Source organism: Amblyraja radiata, chromosome 14 (assembly GCF_010909765.2).
Source record: "Amblyraja radiata isolate CabotCenter1 chromosome 14, sAmbRad1.1.pri, whole genome shotgun sequence".
NCBI lineage: Eukaryota > Metazoa > Chordata > Chondrichthyes > Rajiformes > Rajidae > Amblyraja > Amblyraja radiata.
Window position 1 is genome coordinate 43797559 of NC_045969.1, and position 23556 is coordinate 43821114.

Genomic DNA, 23556 nt, shown 5'->3' on the forward strand with positions numbered 1-23556 from the left:
TTCGTGGAGCCGGCGGCGACCTCCGGCCGGGACTAACCCGGGGGCTTCAGTTGCAGAGCCTGCGGAACTGACATCGCGGAGCTGGCCAACTTCGGAGCGGGAAGAGCTGTGGTGGCGTGCGGCTGCGACCCGACTTTTGGAGTTCGGAGGCACTGGCCGCAGACCCGGTGGACGGGAACATCGGGAGCTCGCAGGTCCCTGGTGGGAGACCGCTTTTCCGAGCTCCGCAACGGCGACTTCTCCCGCTGGAATCGCGGGTTTGAAGGACATGGAGCCGGGGCCTAACATCGCCCGGCGTGGCTTAAACGGCCTCAGGACTTACCATCGCCCGCCGGGGGCTTTAACATCGGAGCCCCAGTTCGCCTCGACACTGCAGTTGGACTGCTGGACCACGGGAGAAGGAACAAAGGGAAGAGATATAGACTTTGCCTTCCATCACAGTGAGGAGATGTTGGAGACTCACTGTGATGGATGTTTATGTAAACTGTGTTAAGTGTGGGTCTTGGATTGTTTTGCAATGTAAAAAAAACTGTAGAAATGGAATTTCGTTCAAACCCAGGTTTGATTGACAATAAATAGCATTCTATTCTATGCACATTTATTCAGCTGAGCTCAGGCTTCAACTGATTATTCTTCAAATAAATGTTCGGGTATTCATGTTTACTTTATCTCATGAATGACATTCATTTAATTGAAAAAAAAAGGATTTATCTGCATAGGAAGACACTGCAGATGCTGTTACTATAAAGCGAAGATAGACACAAAAAGCTGGAGTAGACCCAGAACGTCACCCATTCCTTCTCTCCAGAGATGCCGCCTGTCCCAGTTACTGCAGCTTTTTGTGTCTATGAACACTTATTCATCTTCCTTTGAAGGCACAGAGTTCTGGTGCTTCCTGAGGTGATGCTGAAGAACTGAGTATTGATACCGGGGACGAGAGGAGTTGGGGAAACGGGGGATGGTGGTGTGGAGGTAAATGGACAAAATAACATAGGAAAGCTTGACCCTTCTGAACCAAATGTATATTGATTTATTTAGTTTAGTTTAGAAATACAATGTGGAACCAGGCTTTACGACTCACTGACCAGCAATCACCATACATTAGTTCTATCCTGCAGACTAGGGACAATTTACACAAGCCAATTAACCTACATGTCTTTTAAGTGTGGGAGGAAACCCGAGCACCTGAGGAAAACCTTTGCTGTCAATGGGAGAACGTGCAAACTCTGCAAACAGCACCTGTGGCCAGGATCAATGTGGGTCTCTGATGCTGTGAGGCAGCAACTCGACCTCTCCACCACTGTCCATTGATGGTGGTATGTACTTGTAGCAATTTCCCATTGTAATACCTGCCACGTTTCGTTCATGTTTTCAGATTATATTCATTTGCAATTCTGTCACGAGCCAGCCCTGCATTGAGAATTTTACTTTCAAGGTCACATACCCATTTTTGTTTGTTTTCTCAACCACAATTATCTTAATTATCTTAAATCCCGTCTATTCTTCCAATTTGCATCCATTTTTCTCATCTGAACCTGCATCTTTTTATTTTGTAGTTCCATCTTCTCGAATGTGACACTGCTGAAGGAAATTGGTGTCGTTTTCAAGGAAACCTTCCAGAGGGCATAGCTTTATGGTGAGAGGGGCAATGTTTAAAGGAGATGTGTGGGGCAAGCTTATTTTTTACACAGAAGGTGGTGAGTGCCTGAAAGGCGTTGCTCGTGGTGGTGGTAGAGGCACATACAATAGCAGCATTTTGAGAGGTGTTTGTAGAAGCACGTGGATATACAGGGAATGGAGGGATAGGGATTACGGCATCCAGAAAGATAAGAGATGGTATTGGCATAATATTCAGCACAGATATTGTGGGCCAAAGGGCATCTTCCCATGTTGTACTGTTCTATGTTCTAAGAGCAGCAAATGCTGAGAACCATGGGCAACTGTTTAATTATTTTGGCACGTTTAGTGCAGCATTTATAATTCAATTTTCCTGTAATTTTGACTTGGGATAATAGTGGAAATGAAGGAAATCAGTTTAGCCTTTCATCATTCATGTCTAATTAGTTACACGTAAATGAAAATTAAGGGAAAGGTTTAATGGGTGACTTAATTCATCTAAACTGTGTAAGAAAGAACTGCAGATGCTGGTTTAAATCAAAGGTAGACACAAAATGCTGGAGTCTGAAGAAGGGTCTCGACCCGAAACATCACCCATTCCTTCTCTTCAGAGAAACTGCCTTACCCGCTGAGTTACTCCAGCAGTTTGTGTCTACTATTACCATCTAAACTATTACACTGGTGCTCAGTAACAGGGTTACTCCATACATATTCAACCAGCTTCAAATGGTAAACAATCACAATTATATTGCATTTATTTCTCTTGATAGTCCAGTCCACATTGGTACCATTGGATGGAGTTTGGAATGAACTGAGCAAAATAGATTTATACAGACTTAGGTAAAAAATATTTTGCATTGGGTATTCAGAGGAACTTGGTTATGTTAAAGGAATCTAAAGGAACCCAGAACATTTCTGTAATTACATTTCAGCAGAAAATCTGTATTGCAACTGCATTAGTTCTGGCCCTAATGTGTTCACAAATTCATTGTTTCTGGGAGAAATGTCTGATTAAATAACAAGCTCAGTCCTGCACATTTAATTTGTTGTGGCTTCCAAAACGAATTGATGACTCTTACACAAATTCATAACTTTGGTATAAAGCTGGCCTTAGTGAAAAAATTATTCACAGGCATGTAAGGGATCGAATAAAAACAAAAAATATTGGAAACACTCACAAGTCAGCTAACATCTATGGAGAATTAGAAAATAAAGCCAACCTAATATATGATGTTAATGAACTGGAATTAGTTATGAGTATGCAGATGCTGGTTTCCACTGAAGATAGACACAAAATGCTTCAGTAAATCAGCGGGTCAGGCAGCATCTCTGGAGAAAAGGAATAGGTGATGTTTCAGGTCGAGACGCTTCTTCAGACTGAGAGTCAGGGGAGAGGGAAACTAGAGATATGAAAGGGTACAGAGAATTTCTTCAAAGTATGCATACCTTGAGGAGATTTCACGATGGAGCACACAAAATGTGCAGGAAGGAACTGCAGATGCTGGTTTACACTGAAGATAGACACAAAATGCTCGAGTAACTCAGCAGGCCCAGCAGCTTCTCTGGAGAAAAGGAATAGGTGACGTTTTGGGTCGAGAACCTTCTTCAGACTGAGAGGTAGGTAGGGGAGAGGGAAACTGGAGGGTATGAAAAGTTAACTGCACCACCTTTATGAGGAATCAAGCAAGAGAGGAGGTGAGAGGAATACATTTCCATGTATATTGCTTTCTTTATGGACTATCACATTTTTCTCTGGAACCGTAATACTATAACGCTGCAAACTATATTCTGCACTCTGGTATTTTTCTCTTTGCTCTATCTGTTGTACTTGTGCATGCGTTGATTGTATTCATGTATAGTATTATCTAATTTAATTGGATAGAAAGCAAACAATAGCTTTTCAATCTATCTTGGTACACGTGACAATAATAAACCAATACCAATACAATATTTATTTTAATATATTCTTCTCAACCCGCTATTCTACTTTAGCCATTCACACAACAAAGCTGAAGCCAATAATAATCCAATGCCAATATTAATATTTTCCATCTCACAAACTGCCAAGCTGGTTTACTTGGCAGAATTTAATGTTGGGGAACGTTAATGCTTATTAAAGTCCCTACTGGTGTACAGGATGCTTTAAGTCTTTGTACTACAATCAAGAACTTAGCGATTCAACAAAGACGTGGGTCAGGATATGACAACACCGGAGGAAACCATTCACCACTTTATTTATGTTGTATCCTGAAACAACTTAGTGTGAGCAATTCTTATTCAGGTCTCCTTAACAAAGCCGCTATAGAATCTATTTCCTTCCTTCATGATCTTTTAAAGCAGTCCATCTGTTAAGAACACTAAATAGAGATAAAAATCTTCAGCTCTCCCTCTTCATTGTACGTCTGCCCCGTAGAAAACAACTCTACAAACGATTGAAATAGTTCTTTGCTGTTTAATTTATCAAAAAACATCCCCGCCATAAACAATTCAATCCCATCTCTTTTTAATCCTTTCTACTCCAACAAACAATGCTCCACATAATTAATTCTATTCATTATCTACTATCCCAGGTTAATTCAATGCAGTCTGCATTTTGGGCCTTAAACTGAGAAATGGAAAAATATGTTCCTGCCAAATATCGTTATCATCTCTTTATATATTTTTTTACGTCAAACCCATTCTTGCCAGTGCAAGTGATTAATTGAACAACGGTGCTTTGCATTCATTGGCAAGTCCAGATAGGTTGGTTGCCTTTCAGATTAAATACAGCTTCAGCACAGCCTAACTATTTCACATCTCTTAACAAGCTGATTCATCCTACACAACCAGAGAGCTGTGCTGAACTACCATCTACCTCCTTGGTGACCCTCGGACTATGCTTGATTGGACCTTACTGGCACTAAATGCTATTCGCTTATCATGTATCTAGACACGATTCTAATCATGTATCATCTTTCTGCTGACTGGATAGCACGCAATAAAAGCTTTTCACTGTACCTCGGTACACGTGACAATAAACTCAACTGGAACTGTGAAATGGGATGTATCCAATTTTGTGAAAAGACCATGATAGTGCCAGAGAGGGAGATATGAGACAGAAACATGTCTAACAGCCTAACAAGTCTTTTCAACCATCAAGCACCCATTCCATTTCTGATCATTCAAACCAAACCCAGTTCATTCTGCCTATATTCCCAACCCTCCATTAATTCTACCACTGATCTGTACACGAGGAGGAAATTACATCGATCTATTAATCTAACAATGAATAATATTTGATAGGATAGTCTGGAATTTAAAGTTAACATGTAGATGCATAGCTACTGTACATAATCAAAGCTTCAATGATATTGGTGGCACAGTAGGGACTTGGAATTAAAATATTTTAGAAAAGGAGAAAAAAAGCAATTTTGAGATTCATTGAAATTGGAGTTTGTGTATTAGCTGGATGTTAAGCAATTCAGTCAAGCTGTAGGCTGTTGGATTCAATCTGGGCACGACCCCGGGAGCAGCAAATGACCTGATGAAGCAGGGATAATGTTTGGATCATTCACATCTGATGTTGGAAAAGCAGACAGGCTAAGCAGCAATAATCCTTGTGACATTTTGTGATAATAGAAATTAAGATTAGTTATCCATGCTTCTCACAGGAGGGATGACAGGAAATAACCCCACATGTAATTGCAGGAAATGTTGTGGATATATTGGATCAGGCAAGAGAGAAATGTATTTACATGTATCTCTCCGAGTACATTTTGTAGGAAGGAATAGCTGATGCTGGTTCATACTGAAGGTAGACACAAAGTGCTGGAGTAACTCAACGGGTCAGGCAGCATCTATGGGGAAAAGGAACAGGTGCTGTTTCATGTCGGAACCAACAAGGTTTCCGATCTGATACATCACTTGTTCCTTTTCACCAGAGGTGCTGCCTGGCCTGCTGAATTACTCCAGCACTTTGTGTCTGAGTGCATTGTTGGGCGTGACATGTAGGTAGCACTTGAATGTAATATTAGAGACAGAAGAGGCCAAATTAAGACATTCCATTTCTTCTTGCCATTAAATGCAAGTTTTTCCACTGCATCCTTAAAAAGACAGAAAGAATAACTCTCAAAATTTCTTCAATTCTGACCTGCTGAGCTTTACTGATATTAGACCACTGTGCCTTCAAGCGGCAAAGATTGTAAGCTTTGGAGATCTGTTTGTGGCAGCTCTGAATGAATGTCAGATTCTCATCAAGTTATATATAGTGATGATACAACATGGAAATATACCCTTCAGACCACACTGATCATCAACCACCCAGCCACACTAACCGCACATTAGTCCCATTGTTCTAAATCTCTCCACATTCCTTTTCCTCTCTCAACCCCATTCCCCTGCCCTCTCCCTGTAACCTTTGATGCCCTTACTAATCAAGAACCTATCAACCTCCGCTTTAAAAGCACCCATTAACTTGGCCACCACCGCCGTCTGTGGCAATGAATTCCACAGGTTCACCACCCTCTGGCTACAATCCAACATCATTTCATGGGTTCCAAACCTTTGTTGGATGCAAAGAGGAAAAGGTTTGTTAATGTGTTCAACGGTCATAGTTCCATCTTGAAATGACATTGTATCAGAGAACTAGGTGGTTTAAGGCAAGTTACATTACTTAATATGCTGATAGGAATCTTGCCAAGCAAACAATGAGCTGGGGACATTTCCAAAAGCTATTAACTGCAAGGTCTTGATAAATATGCAACCATATAACTTTTAGCTCATAAAAATATAGAAGCCATTGCACGATCCCAGCCCTTGAGAAACACTGGTGGATAAAATGTATTGTTTCATTAACAGACACAAATCCCCTGTTAATCCACAGTTGTATTAGGACTTGGTCACAATGCAAACTCCACAAACCCACCACACAGATTCAATAAACTGTAATAAAGTCTCCAGATTTGATGGTACATGCCGTAATGCCCAGGGTTTACCAATCATAGTTATGAGATTGCTCCAATTAGCCTCAATAGAGCTGGGAGAGATAAAGAAATGAGCAGAGAAATTCCAGCTCGCCAGAACCTGATTATCTAATATATCTGGCACTCCAGCACAGCAGTTTTAGTGTTTGTGTTATCCTTCCGATGAGGCATCTATTCAAGGCTCTGTCTGCCTTCACCAGTGAACGTTCAAGTTCCCACACAACACTGTTCAAAGACCAGACACTTGGCCTTGGATCTGATCAACATATCATCTTGTAGGTCTCAAACAGAGATAAACAGATAGTGTTGTCCTTCTTTGCTGGATCTCGATGTACAAACAGTGCTGCAGCATTTGGTTGCAGAGCAGGTTAAAGCTATTTAATTTACGCGGAGGGGATTGAAATTTCTGAAACAATGATGTGATCATTTAAAAGCAAATGTATTTTTCTATACTGATTTGTAAACAGCAATCATATCCGAGTGGTGAGTAAGAACATGTCTATCCCTTTGTGTAAGAAAGAACTGCAGATGCTGGTTAATACTGAAGAGAGACACAAAAAGTTGTAGTAACTCAGCGGGTCAGACAGCATCTCTGTCTGTGGCATTCACTGTGACTGTTCATTGTCCATATTCTATCAAGAATTCAGGACGGAAGTGATGAGAAGAAAGTGAATTAGATTTGAATGGAAAAATAAATCAATTCTTCTAACTTAGGTTTTAATACCAGATATTAATCTCGGAGATCTGTGCGTCACATCTTCCTTCTGTTTTCATATCTTTGTTTTAGGACATTCCTGACAGGTTTTCCAAAAAAATTTCATGTCAAAAAATACTAATGCAGAGTAAGACTGTGGTGGTGTTTTGTCTGCTTTGATGGGTTTCAACAGGACATTTAATAACTACCAAACCACAGACCTTGTCCTTCTGATGCAGAAACTACATGTGAATAAAACTGATGCTCTGGACTGCCAGCTGAAGCTAAGGTAATGCAGCAGCAATCGGACAATGGTGGCACTACAAGTGTGCAGAACCTGGAAACAGTTTATGTCTATGTCTAACCAGATCCTTAAATGCTGGCTTTTTCGTAACTCAGGAAAAGTGGCATATTTAGTTCAGTTTAGAGATACAGAACTGAAACAGGCTCTTCAGCCCACACCGATCAGCGATCCCCGCGTATTAACACTGTCCTGCACACACTAGGGACACTTTACAATTATACCAAGCCAATTAACCCTCAAACCTGTACTGAGTGTGGGGAGAAAACAGGAGAAAACCCAGCAGGTCTATACAGGGTAGAACGTACAAACCCCGTACAGACAACATCCGTAGTCAGGATCGAACCCGGGTTTCTGGCGCTGTGAGGGACTGCGCCACCGTGCTGCATTTGTTACATCATCTTTCTATTTGCTCATGTGGGAGGAATGTTGAAGAAAATTTGTGAAGCTTTTAGAGAGGCAGAAGATAGACGTAAAAAAGATGGAGTAACTCAGCGGGTCAGGCAGCATCTCTGGAGAAAAGGAATAGGTGACATTTCGGGTCGCGACCCTTCCATGCTGGTCTGGCAAGATGACCTCTACCAGGCTGAGGCCAGGCGCCAACTCTCAGACACCTCCTCCTACTTACCCCTGGACCATGTCCTCACAGATGAGCACCAGATGCGAAGGGTCTCTACCCAAAAAGTCACCTATTCCTTTTCTCCGGAGATGCTGCCTGTACCACATTTTGTGTTTATCTTTGGTGTAAACCAGATTCTGCAGTTCCTTCCTGCACTTTCAGATAGGCTTGGGATATGTAGGGAATGGAGGGCTATGGATCACGTGCAGTCAGAAGAGACTAGTTTAACTTGGCATCAAGCTTGGCACAAACATTCTGAGATGATTGGCCTGTTTGAGCGTTGGGTGGTTCTGTATCGTTAATGCTAGTTTCCTGAATCAATTGGAACATTGCAATCCTACTCTGCTATTCAAAAAAATGTTAAGCGAGGGAAATTGTTGAATTATACACCACTTCACTCAACATCTGTGGTTAAATTACTAGTCTATAATTAAAAATGTGAAAGAACAGTGAAAATGTTCAACTTATGACCAAGAGCTCAACAGGGTAGGTAATGCCTCATGAAGCTAAACGTATTTTAAAAAGTAATGAAAAAGAATATATTTGTGAGTTTCCAGAAGACATTTGATACATTGATAGGAACATATGATGAGGCTCTTCAATTGAAAGCCAGTGAATTGACCTAGTGAAGATATTGTTGAGACATCAGGGTACAAAGAATGGGGATTGCAGGAAGGAAGGAATTGCAGATGCTGGTTTAAATTAAAGACAGACACAAAATGCACGAATAACTCAGTGGGTCTGACAGCTTCTCTGGAGAAGAGGAAAGAAATAGGTGACATTTCGGGTGGAGACCATTCTTCAGTTCAGTTTAGTTTATTGTCATGTGGAACAGTGAAGAGCTTTTGTTTTCAGCTTTTCCAGTCAGCAGAAAGACAAGACTAAGCTCAAGACTGACCCTTTTCTCCAGAGATGCTGTCTGACTTGCTGAGGTACTCCAGCTTTTTGTATCTATCTTGGCATTATAGGTAATTTCTCAAATAGACAGGATATGCCACAGATCTGCGTTGGGACCTCACCGTTTATTAACCTAGTTATTATGGACCTGGATGCTGGACGGCGAGCTGATCTTCCAGGTTTGTTGATAATACAAACATTGGCTGTGCGGATATAAGCATTTAATTAATGGACTAAGCTGTTTAAGCAGATGGCAAATGTTGGCAAAGGTAAATTGCTGTAGTTAAGTATGCTTTGAAGTTTAAAATAATAGATCAAAGTGCTCGCTGAATGGTGAAAAGCAAAAAGTACTGGAGGTGCAGAAACATGAAGGCTCTTGCTCTCTGATCGACAAAACATCAGCATTAATATTGGTTTAGCGCAAAAGACAAACTGCTGGTGGCACTCAGTGGGCCAGGCAGCATCAGTGAAGTGAAATGGGACAGCGGACGCCACAGGTTGGGATCACAATTTAAGCAACAGCGGTCTCTTGTCTCTCCTTTCATATTTATTTATTATTGGTATTCATGGACAGGTGGAGGAAAGAAGCTATAAGGTAAACTTTATCTTTATGCTTATCTTTATGTCAGGAGAACTGTAGACAAGGGGGTAAAAGTTATGAACAAACAAAGTCTGGAGGAACTCAGAGGGTCAGGAAGTGTCAGGGGAGAGATTAGGCAGATGACGTTTCATCTTGGGATGCTTCTGCAATCTCCTCCTTTCGGGTAAACGTTATTCTGCAGCTATATGTTGCTTATTTTAGACCACACAAGAAGTACAGAGAATGTAGAAATATGGAACTGCAGATGCAGGCTTACATGAGAGGACACAAAGTGCTGGAGCAGCTCAGCAGGTCAGGAAGCATCTCTGGATAACATGGATAGGTGACGTTTCAGGTCGGGTCCCGAGCATCACCTATCTGTGTTGACCAGAGATGCTGCCTGATCCGCTGAGCTACTCAAGTGTTGAGATCAGTTCGAGCACCAGGCCTCAGGAAGGAGATACTGAGGAGAATGTAAACTTCCATTTTAGCACACACCTGGAACCAAGGGCTACATGTGACAATAAATGTGAATTTGAACTTGAACTACATTGCAAGGAGAGATAATAAAAATCACAATTATATCCTTTAGGACACAAAAGTTTAAAACATGATTCGAATGACGTTTTCAAGATATTGCATCGTACTCATAGGGTAAGGAGAAATAATCTATTTCCGCTTTTTGAGAAATGCAGCATTGGAGGATATGGAGATACGAGAAACAGCAGATGCTGGAATCTTGTGGGCTGGAGTAACTCAGCGGATCAAGCAGCATCTCTGAAGGACATGGATAGGCAATGTCTCAGGTAGGGACCCTTCTTCAGACTCAGCAATTGGATTGGATTCAAATTGGGGGATTATGGGATATACGCCAAACATTAATACCAGGCATTTCATGAAACTCATATCCATGCATAGAGTGGTAGAATTGTAACTCTCTATAATAAATGACAATTCAGATCATATTTCAAATACCATATTTTCTCATGTCACTGAAATAGGCCATTCAGTCCATCAAGTCTGTTCTGGCTCTCGGAGCCACTGCATTAATCCCTTCCATTCCCTGCAACTATTTTCTCTCACATTGCCCATCAATTCCCTTCCTACCCTCAAATATCTTGCCACCCGCCCACAAAGGCAATTTATAGTAACAAAAAATACCAAATTTGCTTTGTAAAAGTTTGAATGCCAAGAAATCCAGTCAAGTATTACAGCTTGGCATCTTTCTCTTTGTATTGCAGGAATTGGAGCAAAATGAGTGAAACCTCTGGACCAATTCCATAACAAAGTACAAGCAGGCAAGTTCTGTGAAAAGCAATTTTTGGTGGCAGCTCCAAAATGACTTCAGCCCAGAAAAAGTGAATAATTTAGCAAGATATGGCGCCACAACATGAAGCACATAAAAGAATAGTTGGAATGAAAACTGGAAAGGTCACAGTGTGCAATAAAGTGACTTTCCTGTAGTTAAGGCACAAGCACATTGCTGCAGGGTGACTGAGCAAAGAGAGAGCTTTAATCTACACATGACCCTGTCACATACAGCAGTCAGAACATTTTACACTGACACTGGATAGTAAAAGTGAAAATATATGCCATTCCCACATTCAGCACTTCTCACTTTTGCAAGGCACAAAACATTTGGACAGAAACATATTTTCACGTGTCTAATGTCTAATTAAAATGTCTCATTTAAATGATGGGTCGATTAATATTGCGTAAACACCACAGATGTATCACAAGTATCTGTACACTGTGAATAGATCAATAGTAATTATTTCTTGTCTTTCCGCTGACTGGTTAGCACTCAACAAAAGCTTTTCACTGCACCTTGGTACACTTGACAATAAAACATACTAAACTAAACTGAAGGATGGTGCAAGTGCTGCTTCAGTGGAAATGGTTGCCCAAATAGATCAACATTCTTCATATATAGATTATCTTTACTGATGTTTTGTCTCGGTGACTTATCTGTGATCATTGATTGTAGATATTTAAAGTTCCACTCGACCTTTTTATTATCAATAAAAAAAATGAGAAAAAATGTCAACAAGAAAAAAAGGCACACAATCATTTTTGTAATTGAATGTCCCAGAGGAATTACCAGATATATCCAGAGGCGTGCAATTTATGAAACAGTCAACAAAATCATATTGCGTTGAAAAATGTGTGAGTTCTGCCACTGGATTATAGGACAATTTGAAAGCCTATCCTCAAAACAACCCTATCATTAATCCTCATACTTAATTCCTTAAAGATTCTTTAAATTTCCAGCTCAAATGCTTGACACTCATTGTATTATAGAGGAGACTCTTGCAAGTATGACTTGCCCAGCTCAGGACAGAAGATATCGGTGAGCATTCCAGACCCTCATACTTATCAGGCCTGATTAGAATTAGTCTCAACAACACTCGGCACAGCAGCGCAGCTGGTAGAACTATTGCCTCAAAGCGACAGAGACCCGGGTTCAATTCTCACTTTGGGTGTTGTCTGTCTGGAGTTTGCATATTCTAACTGCAGCCACGTGGGTTTCCTCCGGGTGCTCTGGTTTCCTCCCACACCTCAAAGACGTGTGGGTTTGCAGGTTAATGTCCTTTAGTGTGTAGGGAGTGGATGAGAAAGCGGGATAACATGGAACTACTGTGAACGGATTAACACTCACCAGAGATGGGGAAGACTGCTGCTGCCTGAAGCAGGGTAATGTGGGTGAGGCCTCAGCTTCAACGCAGGGTGCCTTTAAATCAGGGAAAGGAATGGAGTGACAAAAATAAAGGGGGAAAATTGCTGATTAGATTAGTCCAGGACTATGAAACACACATCAGAAAGATTGGAAGAGAAACATAAAGACTTTTTATATATTTGTTTTAAAAAGACACAGAGTGATTTAGGAGCACAGCAAGCAGGGAGGAGGAGTAAAAAGTATCTTCAGTGGAATACTTTGCAAGCTTCTACCTGTGCATTTGAGATCTAAAACACGCTGAGAAACAGGAGCCTCTCAGAGCCAGCTGAACAAAAACTGCCTCAGGGAGATATGCAGATCAAAAGCACTGATCTCGACTTCATGAAACACGCCCTCTGTTGATTGTGCTCGGACATTGCAGCAACATTTTCAACGTACTCTCAATGGGAAATGCACAGATTTTTACTGCAGTGAAGATACAATGCAGAAAAGGGTCTATGTTTCTTGTTTTCCTAAGCTTTAATTAGAACATCACCAGCTTTGTTTTCTGACCTGACTGCATTCTTTTGAACAGTTCGGAACATGGCAGGTCATGTTTTTGGACATGCCCCAAGGAGATGATTAATTCCACTTCACTGAAGGTCCGATTGAGCCAAGGTCCAGTCTAGAATCCCAACTTCACAACTGGTTTTGTGCTGCAAATGCATAAAATAAACACTATCTCTTTGCGTCTGGTGCCAAAGTGCCAGGTAGCCAATTTTGCTAAATTTTAGCCCGAATACAACACTGCAGAAAATGGAGTGTATCTTTAGAAAGAAAAGGACTTCTTTCAGGACCAATTGTGCACTGAATGATTTACAGCCTGTCTTGTTTCTGCTTAAATATGTTACTACAATACAGCCTGATTAATCCATTTAGCCTTCTGGTTCGGTGTGGTGGGATATTAATTGACAGATATTAATTTAGGTATAAAGCGTGCAAGCAAAAGTGCTGGGGACAGGCAGCTGAAGGTTGGTACTGTAAACTCTTAACTTTCCCCCTGGGATATATTCCAGAAAGAGCCGCCCGCCAGTTCTCAGAACTATGAGTTCTACTTCTGCACAGTAAGGTTGGTGCCGATTAGTGCTCATTTGTTGCCATGGAAGCAGGAGGCACGTGACGTTATAAACCGAGCAACCGGCTTGTTACAACTTTGTGTGGGACTGAGAGGTTTCGCAGTGGAACAGGGGAAATTCAAGCAATTCAGGCATCTGACTTGGATCAGTACCGGTACTCAGCCCGACGAGTGCACCAGGAAGATAGACACAAAAAGCTGGAGTAACTCAGCTGGTCAGGCAGCATCTCTGGAGAAAAGGGATAGGTGACGTTTCGGGTCAAGACCTTTCTTCAGACTGAGAGTCAGGGGAAAGGGAAAGGAGAGATATAGACGGTGATGTTGAGAGATATAAAACAAATGAAAGATATGCAAAAAAGGAAAGCATGTTGAACAACACTGAGACGTTAAAGGCGGACCCTGATCCACAAAAGCTGAACATAGAACCACAGGAACAGGTCCTTTGGCCCACCATGTCCAGACCAACCATGATGTCATACCAAACCAATCCCATCTGCCTTCACATGGCTCGAATCCCTCTATTCCCACCCGCTCATGAGCCTGTCTAAAGGACTGGTAAGCGCCACTATTGTATAGGCTTCTACCACCACCCACCACTCAGTGTAAAAACAATGTGCCTCATACATCTCATAGAGTCAAAGAGTGATACAGCATTGCAATAGGCCCTTCGGACCAACTTGCCCATGCTGACTAATATGTCCCATCTACACCAGCCTCACTTACCCGTGTTTGGGCCATATCCCTCTAAACCTTTCCTATCCATATACCAATCTAAATGTCTTTTAAAAGTTGTTATTGTACAGGTGAACCACCGATTTTCTGGCATCCTTGGTTCCAGAGCCTTTCTGTATTATCCGTTTTTCTGGGCCAACAGAGGTCACGGCCTCTGAGAAGAGTTGAACTATACCAAAACAGTCCGCCTCGACTTCCGAGGGGCTGAGATTCCGGACCGTAAATTCGGCCTCAGAAGTTGGCTCTGAGAATGGATCTGTCGGCTCCAACCGGGATGGAGTTCCAGATCGCCGGCCACAGAGGGAAAATTGGACCCTCCGATCGGCCGCGGATATCCCGATGAGGTAGAGATCGGCCGCCTCACCCGACCTAGCTGCCACATTTTCGGGGCACTCTCGTAATATTGTCCAGATTAAAGGACCGCCGTTTGCCGGAAAATTGGTGGTGGACCTGCATCTGCTTTAAACATTCCCCCTCTCATATTAAACCAATGCCATCTAGTATTTGACCTCTCCACAAAAAAGACCAAACAAGAGTCTGCGTTGCCTTAATTTATCTACAATGGAGATTTGAGTGTTGTTTAAAACTTAATGTGTCCATGGAGACCCTGCAACACACTGGAGATCGTGAGGATTGGGCGCTACTGGAGGCCCTGCAGAGGGCGGACAAGCACATGGATCGAACAAGTCCCACAGTGACACGGCGCTGTGATGGACATCAACGGCATCATAAAGCCAGGCCGATCCCCGTAACACCGACCCAATCCTGACGCCAGGAAAACAAACCGTTTAGGCCAAGATTCGACTGCTTTATGAGCTTGAAACCTAAACCGTACAAGTTGGTAGTGGAATTATGGCGACTCTGTATACTGCCTCGGTGAAGTCTACTATTCTTACACATCACTCGTTGAACTTTTGTACTTATTTATGATTGTGTACAGAATGGTTTTAGTTAATTGCATGCAAAACAAAGAATTTCACTATCTAGGTACATGTGACAATAAAGTACCATTGGACCCTTGGGAAAAATCGCATCAACTCTAACAATCCCACTCAAAAATCCCCACTGGAAAGGTCACCCAGTTCAAAGTGGACTACAATGTCTCCTTGCACTTGAGTGAGCTGTTGTGATGTTCACTGCAATTAGTGAATATTCTGCTTGTAGGGGAAGGGGCATAAGAGCATGTAATCCCCTGGTAAAGTATGAGAAAGCTCAGCTACGGTATTATGGGCACTATCTGGTGTGCCCATACAACCACATTGGGAGCTAGGTTAGTGAAGTTTGGAGACAGGCCCTTCGGCCCACAGAATCTGTGCTGACCAACGATCCCTAGTACACTAGTTCTATCCTACACACTAGGGATAATTTACAGAAGCCAATTAACCTACAAGCCGGCACATCTTTGTAATATGAGTGGAAACCCACGCGGTCACAGGGAGAACGCACAAATTCTGTACAGGCAGTTCTCTTAGTCAGGATTGAACCAGGTCTCTGGCACTGTGAGGCAATAATTCTACTTGTTGCCTCACAGGAGAGGGAGGGAGAGGTCAGAGAGGGAGTGGGGGAGTGGAGGAGGAGAGGGGAAAGAAGAGGGAAGGTGACGAGGCCTGTCGTGGGCCGAGCCCCGGGGCTGTAGCCGGGCCCGGGCTTTGAGCGCTGGGGAGTGGACAGATACGGACTGGGCCCTGAGTGCGGCTCCAGGCGGCTTGCCCCCCCCCCCCCCCCCCCGACAGCACCCGCCTCAACTCCAACTTAATCGCTGACGTGGTAGAGCAAACAAAGTGGTTTACATATAAATCCTGGGGAGGTGAGGCGGGAAACTGGGGGGATTGAGGAAGAGGAGGGGTCAAGGAGGGATATCCATTTTGGTGGCAAAAACAGGAAAGCAGACTATTATCTAAATGGTGGCCGACTAGGAAAAGGGGAGATGCAGCGAGACCTGGGTGTCATGGTACACCAGTCATTGAAAGTAGGCACGCAGGTGCAGCAGGCAGTGAAGAAAGCGAATGGTATGTTAGCTTTCATAGCAAAAGGATTTGAGTATAGGAGCAGGGAGGTTCTACTGCAGTTGTACAGGGTCTTGGTGAGACCACACCTGGAGTATTGCGTACAGTTTTGGTCTCCAAATCTGAGGAAGGACATTATTGCCATAGAGGGAGTGCAGAGAAGGTTCACCAGACTGATTCCTGGGATGTCAGGATTGTCTTATGAAGAAAGACTGGATAGACTTGGTTTATACTCTCTAGAATTTAGGAGATTGAGAGGGGATCTTATAGAAACTTATAAAATTCTTAAGGGGTTGGACAGGCTAGATGCAGGAAGATTGCTCCCGATGTTGGGGAAGTCCAGGACAAGGGGTCACAGCTTAAGGATAAGGGGGAAATCCTTTAAAACCGAGATGAGAAGAACTTTTTTCACACAGAGAGTGGTGAATTTCTGGAACTCTCTGCCATAGAGGGTAGTCGAGGCCAGTTCATTGGCTATATTTAAGAGGGAGTTAGATGTGGCCCTTGTGGCTAAGGGGATCAGAGGTTATGGAGAGAAGGCAGGTACGGGATACTGAGTTGGATGATCAGCCATGATCATATTGAATGGCGGTGCAGGCTCGAAGGGCCGAATGGCCTACTCCTGCACCTAATTTCTATGTTTCTATGATAGGGAAGGGAAAGTGGGGGAGGTGGGAAGGGAGAGTGGGGGAGGATGGGGGATAGAAGGAGAGGAGAGGGGGAGTGGGGGAGGTAGGGAGTGGGGATAGAGGGGGAGGAGGGCAGTGGGGGAGGTGAGGAGGGAGAGTGGGGGGTGGGATAGGGGGAGGTGAGGTGAGGAGTGGGAGAGGAGGAGGGGAATAGGGGGCTTAATAGGGAGAGTGAGATGTGTTCACATTGATCTTATATTTTTACAGGCTATTATTGCCATTTTGAACTTTAAAAACATCGCAGTCGCGCTCCCACTTGCTGTCTGCGCCTGCACAGTTGGGGAGGGTTGCTGTGACTCGCGTCACAACGGGAACCCGTTAGCCGTGCCTGCGCAGTTGGGGGCTATGGGTGAGTGGTGGAATATTGCGTTGGGGGCACTTGGTCTAGTGCATAGTTAAACACCACTTCACTGCACTCACTTCGCCTTCCAGAACGTAGAAAGCAGCTCAGAAAAAAAAAATCAAAATACCAATAACTTATAGTGTTTGTTATCAGGCAGACAGGCAAAAAGAAGAATTCAACAGCAACAAATGTGTTTGCAAGCTTTACAAGTTGCTCCATGGGAACATTAGACAAAAGTTCTACAGAAAGTTATACAAGCAACCGAACAGTTGAATAAAAGGGCATTTTAAGGTAGAGGCAGAGAGGTGAGAAGGTCTACGGGTGGTATTGTCAGATTTGTAGAATTGAAGATTTCTCCAAAGATTATGGGGTGAGAGGTCAGGCACATTCTTGGCTAGTCTATGGAGGCATCTGAAAACAAGAAAGGGAATCTGAAATGTCAAGCTTCTCTGTGCCAGGATTCAAAGCAGAACGCCAAGAGCCAAGGAATGGGATGGACCACGTTATAATATAGAGAGCAGAGACTTAGATAAATACAAATCTCCGAAGGATGGCAGGGTAAGCAACATGACAAGGAGAAGATGGCTGTTATGGGTTTTCGCTGCTGCTAGCTGCCATGTGTTTGAATAGAAGGAAGCAGGTTCTTATCAGGGATATTCTGTTTTTTAATGTTAGAAAAATGCAGTCTTTATTTCCACAATGGAGATTGTTTTCACCGTCACAGACCTATTAAAATAACTTCCAAGCTTCACACATGTTTGCGTATTAGCTCATGGAGTGTAAACGGAGAGATCTAACATTCCCGCGGTGGGGAGAGAAAATAGAGCTTCTCAACTTTGCCATATCATAGGTAAAGGTTTCAGGTCGAACCACAGGGCAGGACTTTTGTTGCAAAGTGGGAAAATGTCGCAAAAGTGATGAGGTTAAAAAAGCATAAAAGGCGGTAGAACAATTTTCGTATGTGGTGGGGAAGCCGAGAACTAAGGGGACGAAGAAGGGACCAACATTACTTAAAGAGCACTTTACAAAATGCTTTTTGTAACTTTGTCGGCACCTTTGTGGTGACTCTTGGTGTACTTTGTATGCAAAAGCAAAGAATTTCCCTCTACCTAGATACAACTATCATCATCATTATCATCATTATCCTTGACCACCAAGGGCGCTGGGGAGATGGCAGCCCTACCGGCAGTCTGTTCGTTTTTTCATCTTTTTGTTATTTTAGTGTTTGATAAAAGTTTGATTTAATGTACTTCAGTTTGTTTTATGTGTGGGGGGGGTCGGGGGATTTTTTTTTCAGGTTCTTACCTTCCTGGAGATGTGATCATTTTTTGGATCACATTCTCCAGGCTCTGCGGCCTACCATCGCTGGAGCTGGTAGCCGCCTCTGACTATCGTGAGCCCCACCGTGGGGCGCGGACTTAACATCGGAGCGGATCCCTTGCCTGGGATCGCTCCCACTGCATCGCGGACTTACCAACAAGGGCTCGCAGTCTCGGGAGAGGCTAGTCGGGAGCTCCAACGCCGCAGAAGGTTCAACCAGCCCCGACGCGAGGTTTGATCGCCCGGCGCGGGGAGCTGACATCCCCCCGATGCGGGAGCTGCATGCCTCGACGCGGAGGGCCCGAACGCCACCGGCTACGGGAGTCAAGATCATCCTGTCAACGGGGGCTCGAGGCCCCCGACCAAGGAAGAACACAAGTGAAGGACTTGAACTTTATTTCACCTTCCATCACAGTGAGGAATGTGTAGGAGTCACTGTGGTGGATGTTCATGTTAAAATGTGTTTTTGAGTCTGTTGATTTTTAATTGTAAGACTGACCTGGCCAGTGAAATTCCTCGTATGTTGCAAAACATAGTTGGCGAATAAAATCTGATTCTGATCTGATTCTGATTTTAAAAAACAAGTACAACGTACATGCATCAATCTTGACTTGCAATCTTTATGCACAAGCTTTCAATGCTCGATGCAGGTAACTGAGATATGCCAGAATGGTCATGACCCCAATAGGTGCTCTGGGATTAATATATAAATCATGAGGATTGAAGTTGCCTTTGGCAGTCGTGAGTTGGCAGCCTATTTTACATGTCACCTGGTTTTCTTTCCCATTAGAGGAGACCAAAAACAGGCCAAGTATTCAAAATGGCCACAGATCAAGAAAATGTGTTCTCCTTACTGTGTGATGAACATTGCCAAGCCATCCCAAAAATGATTAATGTGTACAGTTCAACCACGAGCTTAATAGATCTGTGGTGACTTGAGAAGAATAGGAGAGTCTGTAAGAATTGTCAGATTAAAATGTCACAACAGAGCTTTTCATGTTGTCTCATGTCCCAAGAACATTAGGTCAAGGAACTAGAGTGACATAATTAGCAGTTCCAATGCCAGAAAATGAAAGGCACCTGTTAAGTTCAAATACTCTATTTGTGCCAGTTGCCTGTGCAAAATTGAAGAGTGCGCATGCCTAATGTGTTTTAGTTTAAATTTTAGAGAAACAGCGCAGAAACAGGCCCATCGCCGCCGCCCCCTCACCACCAAGTCGACGCCGGCCAGCGATCCCCGCACATTAACACTGTCCTCAACACAATAGGGACAATTTATAATTTTACCAAGCCAATCAACCTCCAAACCTGTACGTCTTTGGAGTGGGAGGAAACCGGAGCTCTCGGGGAATACTCACGCAGGTCGCGGGGAGAACGTACAAACCATGTACAAACAAGCACCCGTAGTCAGGATCGAATATGGGTCTCTGGCGTTGTAAGGCAGCAACTCTACTGCTGTGCCACCGAAAGAACTAAAACAAATCTTCTTGCATAATGTTGCCTGGAGTTTGGTAAGCTTTTATGCATGTGATTGGATCAGCATGCATGTGCTTTTCTGAGAAATGTACAAAAGTGCCAGATAAACACCAGTTTTTTTATTGTTATTACCTCAAGTGTTTTTAGGTATTAATCAGCAGTCTTCAGGGCGCACAGGCACAAGGTCACCTCGAAACATCTCCAGAATTACGAAGTTAGGCTGACAGATTTCTTATTGATCAAAGCCACAGTTTCTGATTCTTGTAGATTTATCCAATGGCTTAATTCAGTTTTAAGAGACATTCAATGATTTAAATGGTCCTGTATCCTAAAATCTATCCCCATTAATCATCCACTGTCACCTACCCAAAGCTTATCAGTGTGCTAACAGCTTATTTATAAATGTTGATCAGATATCATAACAGGTTATCGCCAACCGTAGCTCCATGCTCGCTGGAAAATGGGAACCAAAATGCCTTCTGAAGGCTGCACAGATGGAAAGAAGACGCCAGTGACATTTTTAATCACTGATTTACCAAGGTGCTTCAGTCAGCCTTCACAAAGGCTGGCAATGCAGTTTTAATGTGGAGACAAAGAACTGCAGATGCTGGTTTATGCCAAGGATAGACACAAAGACTCAGCAGGCCAGGCAGCATTTCCAGAGAAAAAGGATAGGTGACATTTTGGGTTGGATTATTGCCCATTTAGATCTTCTCCAGAGATTTGCTATCAAGTCAATAGGCCCAGCTAGTCAGGTAAGTGAGTTGCAAACATAGAGCAATAAGATCTCTTTGCTAAAGTGGCTGATTTTCTCCGGACCATGAATTAAATGAGAAGTTCAATATACACATGTCCCAGGTCATCCCACTGAAATACTTTTGAAGTGTTGTTCAACAGTTGAAGGTTTACCTCATTATTGTCATGCTACTAATTGCGGGAGCTTGCTGTGTATACTGCAGCCACACTTCTTTTGTTTCTGTATGCTTCAAAATTGTTTCATCGGCTGCCGGCCATTTGCTGCAACCCCAATTCTTCTTAAACTTGTTGGGGGCTGCAATTAGCTTTAATGCACCCAGAATTAATCAACGTGGAAATTGACCAAAACTCCCTCCCACCAATTGTTACATATTCAATCTCCATTCTTAGAGTGAATATGGGCAGGTCAGCTGAAAGCATCAGCAGACAGTCTTGATGTGTTACCACCATAAAAGTCACAAGAACTAGATAAACATCAAAGATGCAGGTAAGTGTTGCAGATGGGGCAATTCCCAGAGAAAAGCATCATCAGCAAACACTTGAAATGTTCGATCAGCAGAGAAACAAACAAATAAATATATCTTTGAAGATAAGAAAACAACTACGCCATGCATTTGTAAACTCCACTCTTTGTTAAAATGTCAATACCCATACTCTTCAACATTGAGATACACAAAGACTTTTGTTGCTTACAGTGTTAACGGCTTCACATTGGCACAAATTGTTCAACAATTAACAGGACATTTTCATAAATTTCAGCCTTTCACGAGACAAAAGCAAGAAATGGATTTGACAAGTTTTCTCGGTGGAGTCTTTACACAGCCATTTGTTTTGCTCTGTTTCCAGAAGACAGTTGTTCCTCCTGGGGCAGCCTGTGCTTCTACTGATAAACACGGCTCTCTCCTATCAACACTAGAATGGTGCGCTTTTAGAAAATATGGGGCTAATTGAGCCGACGCTGCTGGGCATGCATATCGTGGACCCACCTGTAAGAGTTTCCACCGCGTGTTCAGATCCTCCAGCTGGTTTAAACTGTATGGGGAGAGTTGGATATCAGGTGGCGTGAGCTGGGAAGCGAGATCATTCATGTGGGTCACATTCTCCTTCATGGGAGCAATTTCTGCTCTGAAAGCCTGGATTAAAAAAAAAAACATTTCCATTACAACGGCATTTTACAAATAAACGGCAATTACAATGCTATCACTGAAATGCCAATGTAGAAATCCAAGCTACAGGCGAATATTTTGAAACCTAGTTAGTTTCTACATATTTCGCTTGGGAAGCTTACAGCCCAGTGGTATGAATATTGATTTCTCTCACTTCAGGTAGAGGTAGCCCCGGCATTCCACATCTCTCTATCCCTCCCCCACCGAAGTCACCCGACAAACAGCTAACAATGGCCTGTTTCCTTTATCATCGTTACTTTTTTGCATATCTTTCATTCATTGTTCTTTATCTCTCCACATCACTGTTTATATCTCTTGTTTCCCTTATCCCTAACCAGTCCGAAGGGTCTCGACCCGAAACGTCACCCATTCCTTCTCTCCAGAGATGCTGACTGTCCTGCTGAATAACTCCAGCTTTTTGTGTCTATCTAGTTTCTACATAAGATGAGTACAGAGCAGATATTAAATAATTCATTGTACCAAGGGAGATGCAGAATTAGCAAAGTTTAGATTCTAGAGATAAACCGTGGAAACAGGCCCTTCGGCCCACCGAGTCCTTCCCGACCAGCGATCACCTCACACTGGTAACAGTTTACAGAAACCAATTAATCTACAAACCTGTACGTCTTTGGAGGAAGAAACATCTTTCAGTGGAAACTGGAGCATCTGGAGAGAAACCATGCGGTCGCAGAGAAAACGTACAAACTCCGTACAGACAGCATTTTGGGTCTCATCAATTAATGGTTCCTTTTTGCTGATATTGTGTGTTAACCACCTGTCTCCACTAATGTGACAACATTGTCCAGGCTTACTTAATAGAACATGATAAACAGTCCATACCCATAACAGACTGTCATTCAGTTTGAACAGAGCAGAGCAGCATGCCTTGAACAACATTCTGTTGTAATTTGACTTGATTTTTATTATAATCTTCATCAAACAAGATTTTCCAACCCTTGCACTACTCTTGCAATTCCTGTAGTGCAACTTGCACTGAACTGTATTCCCTTTATCCTGTATCTGTACGCTGTGGATTGTTAGATTGTAATCATGTCTTTCCACTAACTGGTTAGCAGGCAAAAAAAGTTTTTCACTGTACATATGACAATAAACTAAACTAAAAAAAAATCTTTCTGCTGGCGTTTTCAACAGTTACTAAAGGTTGAAGCTGCTTGTATAATTAAGAAAGGTCTTGGATTTCATTAACACTTTTCATGCCCTTTGATAACATCCAGGACTTAACAAGCAATTAGATACTTTTGAGGTGTGATCACTGTGAAATGGCATGTGTAAGGAATTTAAATTTGCCCACTTTTGGAGTGGTGGAAGAGACAGGCATGTGCGCAAGTTTTAGCCCTTACATGTGGAATGATTATTGGTAGGGTGGCCTGTGCCTTAGCTGGGACCCCCTTGCACTTCCAGTTGTACAAAGATTTCAAATAGCAACAGGAGAGAGAAAGCCACTCATGGTATTCAAACAATGTAAATATGCTGCATCCATTAAGTGCTGGAGATGCAGCAGAACATGAGTGAACAAGCTTACACAAACCGTAATGTGATGTTGACCAAATAAATCTGAAGAAGGGTTTCGACCCGAAACGTTGCCTA

General features: G+C 42.9%; 1 protein-coding gene across 13 annotated transcripts in view; it reads right to left on the minus strand.

Moving 5' to 3' along the window:
• The window catches only part of dmd (dystrophin), a 1663772-nt gene that overhangs the window by 172875 nt on the left and 1467341 nt on the right, over positions 1-23556 (minus strand). For 9 of the 13 annotated variants that reach the window (XM_033033201.1, XM_033033203.1, XM_033033205.1 and 6 more), the window contains 2 exons: positions 21769-21915; positions 12329-12400 (listed from right to left, as the gene is read on the minus strand). In XM_033033201.1, coding sequence (XP_032889092.1) covers positions 12329-12400; positions 21769-21915 — 219 coding nt within the window. The remainder of the gene's footprint in view (positions 1-12328; positions 12401-21768; positions 21916-23556) is intronic. The other 4 variants (XM_033033200.1, XM_033033209.1, XM_033033199.1 and 1 more) reach the window with 1 other exon arrangement.